Below are 17,853 nucleotides of genomic sequence, written 5' to 3' on the forward strand. Positions count from 1 at the left end.
ACCCAACAAGGAAGGTTCGATACAGGATGAATGCTCACAGCAACCAATAACTCTTTCTACGTACATACAGTGTTTGAGTATTGCATTAAGAGCATCTTTTAGCATTAGAACAAGAATGTCGAAGACTACAGGGAACAAATTTGTTAAATGAATACAGTGTTAATGTGTATTTCTGTAAGCTGTTAACATATCAACATAATGGAGAGAAAACAATGAGGCTTCTGCTTCAGACAAAATGTTAGAGAAGGTAAAGATTAAGCGCACCCGGCTGCGTTGCTATCTTCTTTTTATTAGCTGTTGCTGCTGCGCTGAAGCTTATTTTACTGCCTGCATTCTAATGAGAGAGAAATCGAGGTGGGAGGAGGTGGTGGAGGGGTGGGGGGGGGGGTAGGAGGGTGGGATTGTGTAACTCTGTGTTACATAACACAATGTGCATGGCCTTCTCTTTCTCTCAGACATAGCAGAGCGAGGAAGAGCGAGCAGGAAGGAGAGGATGGAGGGGTTTAAAAGGGTGCTGGTGTTAATGAGGGCGATCTGAAGAGATGTGCGCCTCGCTGCAAAATCATACCTCATTACGGCACGGTTTCTAATAATGCCGGTGATGAGGATAAGTTGTTTGGGAGGTGAGGGGATGCGGAGTGCGGACCCCTGGCTTGTCCTAGATTAAAACCCAACCATCAAGTGGCATTCAAGTGGGTTTACTGGGTAATTAAAGTCGATAAAATGTTATTGCTTTCACCCTCGGCCCACTTTCGGAGGGTGGGGGATGAACTGTCAGACATTTCTGCCGGACATTTCGGAAGATGACAGATCACTGTTGGGATTTGGCCTCGACACTGATAATGTTGCTTTTGTGCTGCTTTGCTGATTGCAAGACAGAAAATCATGTTTATTCTCAGTTACTTCCGCGGATGTGTTCGTTTTGTTTCTTTCTTGCATCCACATCTTAGCTTTTATGCTTAAAAGTACTTTTAAGGTTAGTTTCTGCTTTGCTTTGTTGCATAATTTAGTCAATTAAAAGTTGTGTTCAGGTGTGCGTTCAAAGCTTTTTAGAGAAAGTTGCTTTGCCTCTTTGTTTTGCTTTCAATAGGTTTTATCCTTGAGATGTGACCTTCTGTCAGTGAAGCTCATTGAAAAAGCACAAACACTCTCATTCATTTCTTCCTCTTATTCATACATGACAGAATATCCCACCTTGTACAAAAGACTGAAAAACACAAAACACAGTATGTGATAAAAAAAAGTTTATTTCTGTCTTAAATTACATACACTGAGTAGAAACATTATAGGTATTTTTTTTTCCTCATTTGAGTTCATTTCACACTCACTGTGCCAGAAACATCATTCATGAGTAGCTAACTTTCACACAGAACGTCTCCTCTGTCTTCTCCTCCAGGTTGTTCACGTAGACCAGGATCTCCACTGAGCCGGGACTCTGGCTGGGGGCGAATCGTAATCCGATGGTGTAACTTTCTCCCCCTCCAATCTGAACACAGCGAACACAACAAACATACCTCATATGAATCTTTAAGATAAAACATTACTATTTGCTCAGAGATGCATTGCTCACAGTATTACAGAAAACTGCCAGTTGTATTGTATCTGTAGCCAATGACGCTTCAAGCCATGATTTGATGTCACAAACTTGCATGTTTGTATACAATATGGTCTAACTTTGTAAAGAAAATAAGTCAGCAGTGGAGCCCTGCCAAGCTGACCTTTTGACCACAAGAGAAAATGGCTCATAACACCATCTTAGCCACTTAGTTTTCTGAAATTTAATTAGTTATGCTAGAACCTGGAATAGTGTCCAACAAGTTTTAAACCTCTCCTGCTGTGATACTGAAGGTGTTTATGTAAACTGAAAATGAATCAACTGTGGTGTAAACTTAATATTATCGATTAAAGTTTTTCAGTTTTGTTCTCAAACTTGTTCTGTGTACTTTATTTTCCTTGATTAAATAGCTGAGCCCATCCGTAACGTGTTTTAATGAATTCTTTTTGGCATTAACAGAGGTAGGAAAGAAAAATAAATGAATAAAAGGAAAATAATGATATTATTAACAGTCACTGTCAAAAATGACAATTTCAGTGGGTTCTACAGATCTGAATCTTTTTTCCAGGCAAGATCCCTCAAGAAATCAGTTCTGGGGCTTTGCAGTGCCCATGTAGTCTATGTAATGATCCAAGATAAAAAAAAATGAAAAAGGTTTGTACTTTGGACCTGAAGAGAAAGCCTTGGATGGAATAATACTTGCCATAACATACATTTCAAGAACTGAAAGCGTTAGCCAAAGAAACTTTTTTAATCCTGGAAGAAATGCTACAACTACAAACTAAAGGTCACGCATAAAATAAAGATTCTGATGTTAGAAGGCTTGTTTTTCTTCAAAAGAAAAATATTATGTGATATGTTATATCATTTGCTCACTCTTTCTCTTCCTTCCTCCTGCTGACATCCAGCCTGCATCATCTTTTGTTTGTGCACCTCATTCCACACACCATACTGGTAATTTGCGTTAACCTCAGTTTTAATACATAACAATCATTTTAAGTAGAACTCCCACACAGACTCACTTCCTGGTCACTTCCTGAGCCAGTTTTTGACAAATGGGGGCTCGTCCATTCAATTTTCTTATTTCAGTGTCTGGTCATTTATGTCCTCCTTTAACTGATAACTTACACAGTCTTGTTTTCCTCTCAAACAGCGTTTCTTTCAGTGACTTTGGTGCAACATGGTTTTACTCTCTAAAACAACAGACCAACAGATTTACTGTCATTACTAAAAAAGACATTTTAAAACTTTTTCAAAAACGTTTCAGCTTTAGGTGGGGCAGCCAGCCACCACTGCTGCTGCTGGCTATAATACTGTATGGCTTTACAAAACACTGAAATCCTAAACTGATTTTGTGTTGTTGTTTTTATTACTGCACTGTAATAAATATCCTGTATAAAAAAAGTTAATGTGTTTCCTCACTGTGGGTTTCCACTAATCCTGAGGGTTGTCTGAGTGAAAAAATTATACTTGAAGAAACACTAGATTCTTAATTGGTCCAACCTCCTGACATCACTCTCTTTATTTTTGAGCCTAAATTAACATCTCTCCATCCACAGTGCAATTTGATTATTGTTTTCTCTAATTAAAGGAAAACAATGCTTAATGTTTAATGATTTTCTTTCCAGGGCTCTCAGTGTGCAAAAGGTCTTTATTTGGTCTTTTTCTTTTTGGTTTTGTTTTGTTGTCCCTGTATTTCAATCAGACCAAAACTGTTGTGTTGTATTTTCTGTAATAGCCAGCAACAGATATATGGGTCAATTTTGGGGATTTATGCTGTAATCTTCCCCAAAAGCATAGCAGTATTGATCTCTGCTTTGCCTTCCCTACTGACAGCTGGTTTTGTCATGGCCAGGTAGTTATGTCAGAAAGGAGGAAAGTGTCTCCATATTTGCTTAATGCTGTGGCCACAGTAAATTCTTTATAAGACACCTGGAGCCTCACTGACAAGATGGGGAAAAAAACAACGGGCTGTTTTTCAATCTGCCCACCTCCTTCTGTCTAATTGATGCAGTGTCATCTGGACAGGAGCAGCAAGACTCTTAAATAGTTTATGTGGAAACAGACTCCCATTGCATCTCATTCATTTATTTGTTCATTTGGAATGCAGGTTTTTCCATTAGTTTTGACATTTTATCACACCCCAGCAAATGAAAGGCAATGATGGCAGTGACTCCGGTACTGTTACAGACACTGCAGCTGATGACAACAATAAAACAACAGCAATGATTACTTTGTAATTTTTATCCTGTTTTTTTCCAGGAAGTCAAAAAGGTGATCATTTACTAGTCTAACAGCTGAGGAATAAAAAGTCAACACGAGAGGCCAGATATCATTGATGTCGTACCTGTGAAGATGACAGGTAAGTTATTCCTTCATAACTGTTTACACTTAACACTAAAGGTTTCTTGGTGAAGTCTGTGATGGCTTCTGACAAATTCTTATTTTCCACCATCAGTTAAATCTTTTTCCTCAAAGTTTAAAGTGTCAGTCTGGGTGTAATGCTTAATCAGTGATGTTGCAGCATAGTCTGTTCATGATTTTAGCTGCAGCTGCACCAAAACTGACGAGGCTGATACCAGGCAAAAATGATATACATGACATTGTTGAAATAATCCAACTAAATATCCAACTGAAATAATACTAAAATATCTAACCCGTCATGTCCACTGAATGCAGCTGTGATGATCTGTCATATCTCCAATGCGGTCTTAATGTCCACTTGAATTGAAGCAGTTGGTTCTTCAGCAGCCACATTTCCAACATTGTTTAGAGTATTTTGTCAACGTTGTTATCCATGCTAGCGGCATGGCTCTATGATGACAGTGTCTGTCCACCACTTCGGTCTAGACTGAAATATGTCAACAACTACTGACTGGATAGCCGCTACATTTTTTTCATGGTCTCCCAGAGGATGTTTCTTACTGCTGTTTTTAGTGAAATATTTCAATAACGTTAAATGGATTGCCATCGAATTTGGTACAGATATCCATGGTGCCATGACAATAAATTCTATTGACTTTGGTGATCCGTTGACTTCCCATCTAGTGCCACCAGCAGCTCAATGTTTTCATTAATTCAGTGTATTACTAAACAACTATTAAGCTCTCAGCATGGTCTGCGTAGTGACTTGCATGCCATCTCTTCTGCGGATGTGTGCTCACTGTCCACAACAATTAATGTTGAGATTAATCTGGTCCGTGCGGGAGTTGCCATTGCTCTCTGACAATGTAGTGGACACTCTGGACTGATCTACAGCAAGCACACAGGAAGGTTGCTGTAGAAGAAGAAAGCAGGACAAGCTGTCCGTGATCTTTTTTTGTTAAAACTTTTACTGCACGTTAGTAGATTTTCTCATCTTCATAAGTACATTGGTTACCTGATGTTTAAAATGTTTTTTTTAAGTGTTTGACTACTATGAGGTTTTGAAAGCTGACACCAGAAGTAATACTTTTGATCTGGAGCTTATCAATATGTAGAATTTTGTGGAAATAGCTTATGTGTATTTAAAGTTGGAGTGCAGGACTTTTGTTTGTGTCTTCTGGCAGTGAGAGTAATTACAGAAACACTGTCAACATATGCTTACATCATAGGCTCCGCAGTAGACTACTCCACTGCTACTGTTGAGGCTGTAAAATGGTGGATAAATTATTTTGAGCATCACACAACCCCCACGAAATGACTCTTTCACTATCAGAATTTGATCCATTCGATCTGATAACATTTTGAAAGTCTAGAAGAGCTGCACAATTAAATTATTTCATCCCCGTTCAAGTTAGCAGAGAGCTAACCAGAAGTTAGCCGGCTCGGCCAGCGGCAGCCTGCATTCATGCATTCATCCGGCCAGCACAGGAGTGTCAAAGCAAACATCAGATTAAAAACTCTGTATACTGAGAAATACAGAGAGATTTACCTGGCGGTGATGGGCTTAATCAGCATTGTGTGAACTCGTTTGGTAAGGACTTGAATGTCATGGACGTTCATTTATATGTAAAAGTTCCGCACTGCAGGTTTAAATTTGACTAAAAATATTGTAAGAATGACTTGTTATTTCTACTATTTTGTTAATAACGGGATTAAAAAAAAAAGATTTTAACCAGTCAGTGGCACTTTCCATTACAGCAAATAATAAATGCATTAATTACAGGATGCTAACAACACAGGGATCCTTAATCCAATTAAAATACCTGCACTGATCCGAGTCTTGATTTCCTTCAAAAACTAATGCAAGCTTTTGTCAAGGAGGAGGAGCCTTTTTTTGTCTAGGTGTTAATCAAAGTATTGATTTTACTCTTGATGAGAGTAAGACAACTACATGACTTCCTGTCTTATCTCACCTGGAATTTATCCTCTTTGAACTGGAGCAGGTCTGGATGGTCGGAGCGAAGCAGGAATTTGCGGCTGCTGGTGTAGGGGTTGGTGTAGGTGATTTTCCTGGAGCTGCCACGACCACCACCGACTGGGACACACACTTCAAATGCCTGTGCGCGCACACACACACACACACACACACACACGTACGTACATAGACAATTAGTACCATAACTGGTTGGTCACTAATTATTTAGGCTCTGCTCCAAAGTGCTGATATTTTATTGAGTGCACAATTTGCACATAGGGTGCAGGCCTCAAGATCCACCTTTGTAACACAAGTTTAAAAAACCCAGATAACAAAAGAAATTGGACTGGGTGCATATATCTGTGGATTAGAGTGATTTCAACATCAATATGCATAATATGTGAGGGGGGGAAATTGAATTTAGACATTTAGATGTAATGAGAACATTGCTTTCGATAGTCGGCCAGTCAAGCACATATTCAGTTAATTAGACAGTTGGTAAGAAAAGGCAGACAGCAGTTATATAGTGGATCGGCTTTGAGCGCTGGCTTGGGATCAGCTGTACTTAGCTCTTTCTTGACAGTAGCCATAAAGGGGTTGGGAATGTCCAGCTGCCCCAGAAAACCACCAGGACGGTCCAATAAGCACTGAATGTGACTGTGAGTGGCTTAGAGGTTTTTCAGACCTCTAAGGGAGCTGTTCATCACATCGCTGTTCTTGAGAAAAGCAAAATGGGAGCAAGAGCTGTTGTAAGAACTGAATCTGAAATCTTACTGGCGATCACCACATACTGTGAAACTTTAAGTGCACTGGGGGTCCGAAACTGATGATCAAGTGAGATAAAATCAAACTCTGCACACCAGTATTTACAAGAACAAAAATGTAGTTTTGACAACTTCATCTATATCAATCTATATGATCATGTTCACTTTATATATTGCTGTGTTTATGTGAAAATAAAAATAAATACATTTTAACAAATTTGGTAAACTCAATCCCAATTCGAGTTGCTGACCAATTGCATACGGTTTTGACAGTGTTGACCTTGAGGGAGAAAAGAGCCAGACAATCCAAAATGGAGGAAGCGTATTTTAAATAACCGTCCTCTGTCAGAGTTGTGACACCGAGACTGTGTGAAACCTGGCTAGTGGTGACATGTTACCATCTAACAAGCATGCTACTGGTTAGCTTGCCAACCACATTATCTTACCAGCTAGCACAAGTATTTACAACTTCACCAAGCTTCTAGCACATTCTGCAGTATTTTGCAAGGACATTTACTTCGATATGAAATGACAAAATGAGGGATTCTTTGTGACTTGCAGCTGTGCAAAATCTATAAAGAGATTGTCTACTAACGATAGGGAGGCGGGCTTAAATGTAAAGGAAACCATTTGTGGAGCAGATGAGTGAGGCTGTGATGAGCAGGTCTGTGACTTTGACACTGCAGTGCTCCACCGCTTGCTCTTCAAGCAGACGCCTGGCACCGCCTTTACACAGTCATCCTGCTGCTGGAACTGTGATGTTGCTCAAGAATTCAAAAAGATGAGGAGAAAAAAAATGAGTGCCACCTATAGTTACCAAGGCCTTGAATAATACTGGCTACACTGTTTGTTTGTTCTGTGAGAGAAATACAAGTGCTTACACTGAAGATGAAGACATAATAAAAACACACAGATAGCAATTTTTAGTTGTACTCCACCCAAAAATGTATTTTTCTTCTTGTTATTATACTTTGTGGAAGAAACAAATCTGACACATGACAAGCAAGCATTTTTATATTTCTTAATACATATCTGGAGGAGATCTTTAAGTAGTAAAGCCAGAAGAAAACAACTCCAACCTTGGAAAGCACAGGCCGGTGGACACTGAGACAAAGCAGCCAAGCAGTGACCAGCCGTCGGTGCTCTACGTCCACCGCGTTCACGTACAGGAAGCGGCTGCCCGCCCGCCATGGCTGCACATTCAGCTGGAGCTCCTGCACTGCTGCAGGAGGCAAAATAAACACACCCTTGGGGTCCACCTACAGAGAAGATATGGGAGAATGGTTTGATTGGGTTTGGCAGCAGGGTGTGAGGTTGTGGTTGATTGGGTGGCTTGTGAGAATGTAGAGAATTAATAAAAGGGAAAGAGACACATTCACCGAGTAACAAAAGAGAGTGATATGGCAAAGAAGAGAAGAGAGACATTTAGAAGAAGAGGGGAGGAAGGTATAGAAAAGGACAGAATTAATGGGAAAAGGTGGTTAACAGAGGAAAACAGAGGAAGTATACAGATTACAGGAGAGAGTGGGTGAGAGAAGGGCGAATGAGGTTCAGTGATAAAGGCAAAGAGAGGGGGCCGACAATGAAATGAGAGAAAGTAGAGGGAGAAAAGTGACAGAGAGACAGAAGGATGTGAGAATGAGATTTACTGTGCAGCTCCTTTTCAATCTGTTGAGAAAAGCAAAGCTATTCTCTGGCGGTGAGCTTTATCCTGTTTTATAAGACTCCTCCGATGCATTCCACAGTGAGCTAACCTGCCGAGAGTCAGATCAAAGCGGCCGCTGATGCATACGGTGAAATCTTTTAAAAATACATCTGTCGCTTTTTCAGCCAGTACCCTATTTCTTCAGGGAAAACACATTCGGGTCGTACTGTATGCAACCATGGTGGCTGTGACAGTCCATCACTTTATTATTTTTTTTTTTATATGAGTAATATGCAATGCCCTTTTACTGCAGCTCTGAGTGAGAAGCATTGTCAAAATCTCCTCTCTCTTGTACCCAGTTATGAATAAGAAACAATCTATTAAAAATTGAGGGCAATCTGACACTCCTGGAACATTTTTTTATATGTTCAAGGAGCATACAGCCATACAGCCAGTACTAATTTTTTTCGGGTTGTGTCAAATTGTGTCCCGACATGATCTGACATGATTGCGGGAAGTAATGGGGGAACCTAATAAAATGAAATGAAATGACATGAAAAGACTTATTATGCTGTCAATCCACATTTGCACATTCATGATAATGACTTGAATCTCAACCTGAGGTTATTACAAAAGAGACGGTTGCTGTTCTATTGTTTCCTGCTGTTAAGAGAATAATTTGCATGGAATCAATTGCGTGTATGCAGTTTGATGACGGCTAATACTGGAAAAAAAATCTCAATTTCCCATTATGTAAGCTGTTTTTATTTCATTCTTCCCTGTTCTGTATGTTGCTTCTGATTTGTGTCATCTGTGTTTTGTCCAATTAAAAAAAACAATCATTTAAAAAAAGGGATGGTGAAAAAAGTCAATTGCTCTAAAAGAAGAAAAATCATTAGGATTAAAAAGCAGCCCAGTGCTGAGCCCCTACTGTAACTGAACCTGACATGCATACATTAATTTTCAAAAAGAAAAAAGAAAAAGATCCGAAAGGAAGGTCCGAGGTCCGTGAGACATGCTCTGAATTAGACCCAAGGATAATTAGACCTGATCCAGAAGGCAGCTGATCTGAACAGACCCAAATAGAGAGAGAACACCAACACTGGCAGCATCATGATGCTCCATCAATTAACGAGCAGCTGCCGTCCAAAAGAGCAGCAATACATGACGGTTATTCCTTCACTTCACAGTTCACACTCTCCATCTGCCTCAAAAAACAAAATTCTCTGCTGTGATTATTACGAGGCACCACTTGATCAGAGCTGACAGCGGGTCTACTCAGATCCCCGCGGGTATTAGAAATAGTGGCACACAGACCTAAGACCCTCAGCAATGCAATGAGACCCTCCACAACTCAATTACACTAAAGTATAGTTTGGATGTGGCCTAACTCGTGTTCCGGGTCTGGTCTCGGTTACGAGAAACCAAATGGAATTGTGAAGACCTCTGCTCTCCACAGAGAGGTGACTCCTGCTTTTACATATGCCTCAATAGTAGGTTGTTTGCCAGACTGGAATGAATGTGAGGTTGCTTTGAACTTGGACTACAAGGAAAAGAGTGCAGCATGACTCGATTTTCTGCAGAAAAGCCATTATAAACCAGGACCAGACTCAATTGACGGTATAATAAAGTTACAACACATTTAATTTACTACTTTTTCTAACTGAAGGTGCGTACCTCAATCTCCTGGGGGTGTGATGAGAAACACTGGACCTTGCGAACAGCCTGCTTCCCCCTCAGCACCAGTGACTGACAGTTCCGCTGGCCAGTTACACAACTGACGTCCACGCGCTCCATGAAATGCACGTAAATCTGCCAGATCTGGGAGGGTGCTGCCATCCACTTATCACTACAGAGAAAAACATTATCAGGAACAATTAAGCTGAGGCCCCCTGGAGACTCAGCAGGAGCAGCATGAGGTCGGAGATGAGGAGGGCTGATCTACGGGTGTGCTGGCACTTTAATAAGCAGCAACATGATCATCATCATCCCCTCACTGCTGAGACGAAGGGAATTCTGTCTCAGTGGCCCGAGCTGGCTCTGAGAGCTGTGAGTGGGAGGCGATGTAGCCACCTTCTAAGCTCTGCTCTGTGACAACAGCACTCAAGGAGCATTTAGGGACATTTGGATTCAAGTGTTTTTGAAGGCAGACACAATATCACTAATGTTGGACTGGAGCTGCTGATAAGTTATGTTTTCAGATGATATTCAGCATTTTACATGCTGCTACTTCAGTGCCAAAAATGTTCACACTGGATTGCAATAGGTGTTCTAGTTTATTTGACAGGTGCTGTAATTTCTTAATAATTTCCTAGGAGGTTTCTTTTAAACAAGACAGGACTACTAGCTATGTAAAACAGACAACATTCTGTTCATTCAACAATTTCACCACATGTCAATTGATTTTGGTAATTTCATTAACTGCCAATTTGTTAGGAAAATTGCACCATGAAAGTACAATATCTATTAAGAAGGGTCCTGCATTATTAGCTAATCTTGTGTACAACAGCCAAGTTTAAAAAATCTAGATTTAACAACTCCATTATTTTCATTTATACTGCGCTCACATGGTACATATTCCTAAATAACTTTGTCTGTAAACAAATGAACACAATTAACACAAGGTAATTAACACAAAAAGCTTAAGCTACACGGTATTATTCCAACATAGCAGTACTGGTTGATTTTGGAATGTGTGCAAACTTGGAGGAGTCAGGATACATACAGACGTGACTGAAAATATTGGTACCCTTCCACCTTTTTTTAAAAAAAAAACAACTAAATTTTCAATTTATTGAATATAACTGAAACTTTGCTTTTGATTCACAACTTAAAATATTATTTAATACAATAAAACAAATGAAAATATTGGTACCCTCAACTTAATATTTTGTAGCATAGCCTTTGGAGGCAATAACTGCAGTCAAGTGCTTTCTGTAACTCTGAATAAGGTTTCTACACGTCTCCACTGGTAGTTCGGCCTCTTCTTGAGCAAACTGCTCCAGTTCTCTCAGGTTTGATGGGTGCCGTCTCCCAACTGCAAGTTTCAGCTCTTTCCACAGATGTTCAATGGGATTCAGATCAGGACTCATAGCAGGCCACTTCAGAATGGTCCAACGTTTTCTTCTCATGTACTCTTGAGTGCTTTTTGATGTATGTCTGGGGTCATTATCCTGCTGGAAGACCCATGACCTGCGTCTAAGACACAGCTTGCTGACACTGGCCTGTATGTTCAGCTCCAAAATGCCTTGATAGACTTCTGATTTCATTGTGTCCTGCACAGATTCAAGGCACCCAGTGTCTGAGGCAGCAAAGCAACCCCAAAACATCAATGAGCCTCCTGCATGTTTCACAGTGTTCTTTTCTTTGAAGGCTTCATTTTTTCTTCTGTAAACAAAGGGTTGCTGAGATTTACCAAAAAGCTCTAATTTTGTTTCGTTTGTCCAAAGCACATTCTCCCAGAAGGACTGCAGCTTGTCAACATACGTTTTGGAAAAGTCCAGTCAGGCTTTTTTGTGTCTTCCTCTTAAAAGTGGTGTCTTCCTGGATCTTCCTTCCTTGCGACCACGTCCAGAGATGTTGGCTACAGTTCCATAGGCCTTAATAATATTGCGTAAAGGTTACAAGATGGTCTTGTAACCTTTACGTTGACCGCGCTTGGCTATTACCTTTTTTCTAATGTTTTCAGACCACTTTCTAGTTTCCCCTCTGTTTTCCATGTTCAGTGTGATGCACACAGTGGCACAAAACAGCAGAGTGAGTAATTTTCTCCTTTTAAAGTGTCTGCATGAGTGATTATAACATCAAAACACCTGTGATACTAATTAAAACACAATACTCTGCTTAAAGTATCACTACAAATCAATTATTTCTTACAATTTCTAAAGGGTACCAATAATTGAGGCTATTTTAGAATGTCTTTGTAGAACAAACATGAATTCAGTTATTTTCACAACTTTTTAGTTTTGTTCCACTGCAAACCAAACGTAGACATGCATTGATAGTAAAATATCTTTTAATTTCAACACTGTTCAGGGCAAATGGTGCATTATCTTATTAAAATGCAAGGGTAACGATAATTTCAGCCACATCTGTAAGGATATTCAGAGGGTGGCAGGTGTAGAAAAAATGAAGAAGAATTGTTATAAATCATATTTATAGGGAAGAAAGAGAAGAAGAAAGAGATTCATTTCAGCAAATGATCTTTTCTTTGAAACCTTAATCTCCTAAACTGTTGAATTGTATGTTTGCCTGTAATTTACACCTGTGGAGAACTTTCACATCTTTGCATGTTCAGCTAACCTGCTGTGAAGAGTCTCCATTTTCCCAACAATAAGCACTAAATTACATTGTCTTTTCCCAGAGCCTTCCTAATAAATTACATATAGGTTCCCATTTTGAAACATATGAGGAACTATGGGTCCCGTAAACTAAATGTTACCTGTGTGCTTGTTATTGTGTCGATTTCCTGTACAAATTTATGAGTTTTTTTCTATTGGGCAGAATCCAATCAAAATCTTTCATTAGAAAATAATCAGAGGTACCACTTCTGATCACTAGCTGTGCTATGAAGCAATGTTTATGAGCGGGTCCCTGTCTTGTTTGTTTGTTGTGCACCTGCGTAAGGACACACTGCATGTACACGAGCATGCAGTAACACACTGAGCAAGTACCAATACAAGACAAAGAAGAGACTGATATCCAGCAAATATGGAGTTTTCAAAATACTCAAATTGGCTTTGTTTCTGGAGGATGGAAATTCCTCCAACTCACTGACTCAGCTCCAAACATACAGTGTTTCTGTTAAAAGACACTGAATCTAAACATAACTGATGATTTACAAAAATCTCCACTTGGTAACTTTCCAATAGAAAAGCAAAGCAGATCAGTTCTGCAGTAAATATGTAACCAGTCAAAACTTCAACATGCCAATAATATGAGAGTTGACTAACAAACTCCTGACTTTAATGAGAGGGAAACAGTGGCCCTACATATTATAAGACCCGCACATAATATTGGTCTAATCCTGATGGAGATTTGGAAGAGTAGAGGACGAGTGCTGTAACTTCAGGCAGTCAGACCACCAAACCTCCATCTGATTAGTTCATTAATTCAAGCCTGCGTGAACAATTTAATTAGTCCAAAATAGAATGCTTCTTCAGGCTAAGCTGTGTGTGTGTGTGTGTGTGTGTATGTGTGTGGGCCTTCACTGTGTACAGTATGCCTGTTCAGTAAATAATACATACGTGAAAACCATCACAAAGAACATTTTTATGTGTGGACTGGGACTCCCTGGCACTTTCAAGTACACATCCTGAGGCTCCCCCGGCACCTACACAGAAACAGAGTAAAACGCACACAGATGTTCAAATGGAAGGGTAAAAGAAAAGAAAGAGGCAGAAATAAAAGAAACCCCATATTAGCACTTTAAAAGTGTATGGCATGGTGTAAGGGCAAGCCTTTTGTGTATCAAAAAAGCATGCAATTTATAACGAGCGCCAGAATAAAGCGCTTTCCTCCCCTGAATAAGAAATGGTCTTAAAGCTATCAACTGCTAATAATAATGTGGGCTGAAACATACACTCTAAAAAATAATGTCATTATCTTACCAACATCCTTGTCTGGCAGATGATGTTAGGGTCACTGCAGCGTACGGAAATGTGAGACCTGGCATCTGGGTCTGCAACTGGATAACCCATTAACAAGAAAGATAAAGAATGGTAGATTTATGCACAAGATGATCAAAGAACTTGAGCTACATGGTGTATTTAAGCAGTTTTTTATGACTGGAATCATTTTAAACACCACCAAGTCTACATATATGCATATATACACATAAATATACATGATGTGCTGTACATGCTGTTCTATTTTCTTCATTTTATCCATTCCATTTTTTTTTTTTACTTGCTTTTCATTTCCTGCCTCTCTGTTGTTATTGTCCTTTTTTGGTGATTGAAAATGTATTATATAAGCTTGTTTTTGTTGATATTTTAGTAAAAACACAATAAAAAGGAGACCAAATACATAATTTATTCTCATCCGCCGACCTGCATTATATAAATGTTATTGTATTTGTGTAACTGAATGTGCACATTGACGTACATGTTTATGCTCCTCCTGGTGAGTAAGTCAGTGTACTTGCTGAAGATTTATTCACTAGGCATGAAACCAATACTACAAATGCAATAATATGCAATTTTATAAAAGTGCAGTGTATCCCATATGAAATATCTAATCTCAACACAATCACAGGAGCAGGGATGGGAGCTGTGGGATGAAGAGTAATGGCTGATAACAGGAGTAACCTGTGCTACCTGAGGGGTCGTGCCATGGCGGCAGGCGGATGGCTTTCTTGAGGAAACAGAGCTCAGGGTGGTAAAGTCTGAAAGTCTGGTCGACAACGTGGGGTGTCGGCTCTACATTGACCTGGCAGATAGCCACCGGCTTGCCGTCATCTGTTTTGAACATAACCTGTGGAGAGAAGGTGAAAGGTCTGCAGTATCAGCAGCATGACACTCCCCTGCATGATGTTAGACATCCAGCGCCATGAAACAGCATTTATATCATCATAGGGTAGTAAAACTCCTCAGTGAGAGCCAAACTAATAAAACAGAATGGCAGTTTATTACAATCTGGGTCTTATCTTTGTAATCTGTCCACCATTTCTATCCATTATGATAACATTGTGCTCGACAGAGTATTTGCTGAAAAGTGGGAGCAGTGAGATCACTACAAAAAGGTTGGACGGGCAAAAATAAGAGCTGTCAGATGATGAGACATGTTACAAACAAGCAAACACTTTAGTCAGATCATCTAAACCAGTGGTTCTTAACCTTCAGCTTGCGACCCCTTATCAAAATCAATATTTACTTCTGACCCCTTCAGACTTCTCATTATTGATGTTGCCATGTTCCCAGATGCTCAAGTCATGGTCTGAGCTTGGTAATATATATACTATGGCTATAGCCTTTGAATATCATTTACTTAATGTTCTTATTTCGCTGTATTTACTATTTTAAACATCTCTATATCTGTTCCCTACCTCTTCAGACTTCTTTCTTGTACCGTTCTAACATGCAATAACATGCAAATTCTCCTCTGGGGAGTCTTATCTTATTTTATCTTATCTTACCCCGCTGAGTTACTCTCTGGAAACAGCACCAACTAACTAAATTAGTTCATCTGCACTTTCTTCCCTGCTTTCTTGTGTGTGTGTATGTGTGTGTGTGTGTGTGTGTGTGTGTGTGTGTGTGAGACCCTCAAAGATTACTGGTCCTGTGTCATTAGACATTTAGAGAATACCTTCATTCTAGTTCCTTGACTCTCTTTAGTGAAATACAGAACTGGAATTGACATGTTTTCTTCCTCCGGCAGTTCACTTTTAAACAACATGCACAGCTTTTAAAAAGAAGCCTTTGAGAAGTTTTATTCAAAAATTCACCAGAGAGCATGATGATGATGGAGCACACCGTACACCAGAATATAAAAGTTGGCTTTAATCCGACTACTAAAACCCCCACAGACCTGCTGAATGTGCTTTGAAGTTTGCTGCATTAAAACAGCCCTCAGGATCTGTGCAAATCAACACAAATGTGTTCATACATACTCTATGCACTAATTACATATAGTTACGATAGCTTGTATACACACATACATCAACTTATGCAAACACACTGGCATTGCTAACCCTCTCACGTACCATCGTACTCTACAACATCTTAAACTAGTATTTGCTGGCTTGATAATACTGCTGTATACATAACTAAAGTGGAGTTGAGGAATTATAGATTACACAGAATAAAGAATATCACTTCAGAGTTCACAAAAATGCTGCTGGATTGCACACTGTAATACTGCGAGTAAGTGTATTTTTTGACTATTACAAAACCATATTAGTACAAAACTATTCAGTGGCAGAGACAAGTAAGTTATGTGGCCTAAAGATTTCAGTGTAAGTCGTTCAACATTTTGGCTCACATTTGGTACAGCTATCCCAACAACTACTGGACAGACAAATTTGCCATCTGGGATGAACATGGTCTTTATTCCTAAAGCACCTCAAACTTGATAGTTTTAATATCACTACATTCAAGTGTTTGGAGGAGATGAAAATCACACTTAACCACCACCACCACTTGTTTGTCTTGTTAATTTAATTACATGTTATAGCAGCAAAGTAATCAGAGGTTTACTGAAAGTAATCAGAGTACATTGTACTGTAGATCATCGCTGTTCTGATCATTGCTGTTGAGATGACAGATTAATGTTAAGATGCAGCGCAACCAACTGTTGATTTCATCAACATAAATAACATATAAGGACAGCAATCATTCTGGTCCTAATATACTGTGAACCACAGTTCCAATGTAACAGACTCACAGACAGTCTGTCTTCCAAGTCCGCCAGAACTTAAGGCTGTCCAACAGTGAAATTAGAGCATTGAAGGCTCTCTCATTAACTTTTTGAGTCCTTTATGCACACACCTGCAACTCTGCAGGATTTCTTGGGGTAACTGCTTACAATCAATTATAGCGGTCTGATGTTAAAAATAAAGGTAGGGGAACTCGATATCCATAATATGCTTTATATATAAAAATGTTTTTTCTGAGTTCAGTGTGGAAAAACTTGACCTGGCCTGCACAGAGCCTGACTCACACTACACTTTTATTGTGGAATACCTATGGATTTTCAATGAAATAATTGCTAATCAAATCAGGGTGTAATGTTCTGACGCCCACATACTACAAACTGCAGTGCATTATTAATGATAAAAATGGGAAATCTCAATAAAATAGATTCCAACCCATCAATTATTTCTTACAGAAATAGACAAAGTGCAAGTCAATCTATGCAGTGCTTCAATACAAAAATAGTTCCTAGTAATGAAGAGGACCTTTATTACTACTGCACAGATGAACATACTATGAGCAAGAACTCAGCCATGGGTAATGAACTGTACTCTGAAGTTAACTTTCCACATTTTGGTCATTGATTCACAAACTCACAGAAGTTGATCCCTGCCAAACAGCAGCTGTCCAAATCGTTGATGCGTCAGATTTGCGGGCTCATGCTGACCTGCAGGAGTGGCCCATATCTGGCTCTGGTGATGTGTACTGACTGACAGTGGTGCCAAAGCTGGCATCCTGACAGCTCTGCTGTTGGGGCTTGTCAGTTTTAGCGGGACACAGATTTGATCCAGACCTGACCTCTTTGACCTTTTGACAGGATTTTTGCTCAGAGCAGCAGTGCTGACACTGACACACAAATACACACATACCGTAGGCAGAGACACACACACACACACACATGCTTGGCAGACTGGCAAATATTTCATCACCCTGTGCAATGGGAGAGCTTCAGGGTACTGTACTCATTAAAGCCATGTGCCAATAATGTAAGCTTAGATTCAAGCTCATGTTTGTAGAGAGGCACAAAATTTCATTTTGAATGGATTCATGAGTAACAGAAGTTAATTTTGGTGACAGCTGTAGCGTACAGGTGCTGCAGAGCACATTACATCATAAGAAGATATAGAGCACATCATCTT

At 39.6% G+C, this 17,853-nt stretch overlaps 1 protein-coding gene across 3 annotated transcripts in view; it reads right to left on the reverse strand.

Annotated features, from left to right (window-relative positions):
* Positions 1-1,229: 1,229 nt before the first annotated feature.
* The window catches only part of LOC137184179 (nephrocystin-4-like), a 168,478-nt gene continuing 151,854 nt past the window's right edge, over positions 1,230-17,853 (reverse strand). For all 3 annotated transcript variants that reach the window (XM_067591614.1, XM_067591615.1, XM_067591613.1), the window contains exons 23-29: positions 14,621-14,777; positions 13,913-13,989; positions 13,550-13,635; positions 9,981-10,152; positions 7,738-7,917; positions 5,893-6,036; positions 1,230-1,486 (exon numbers count right to left, since the gene is read on the reverse strand). In XM_067591614.1, coding sequence (XP_067447715.1) covers positions 1,346-1,486; positions 5,893-6,036; positions 7,738-7,917; positions 9,981-10,152; positions 13,550-13,635; positions 13,913-13,989; positions 14,621-14,777 — 957 coding nt within the window. In that variant the 3' untranslated portion in view covers positions 1,230-1,345. The remainder of the gene's footprint in view (positions 1,487-5,892; positions 6,037-7,737; positions 7,918-9,980; positions 10,153-13,549; positions 13,636-13,912; positions 13,990-14,620; positions 14,778-17,853) is intronic.

Source organism: Thunnus thynnus, chromosome 6, assembly GCF_963924715.1.
Source record: "Thunnus thynnus chromosome 6, fThuThy2.1, whole genome shotgun sequence".
NCBI classification, from domain to species: domain Eukaryota; kingdom Metazoa; phylum Chordata; class Actinopteri; order Scombriformes; family Scombridae; genus Thunnus; species Thunnus thynnus.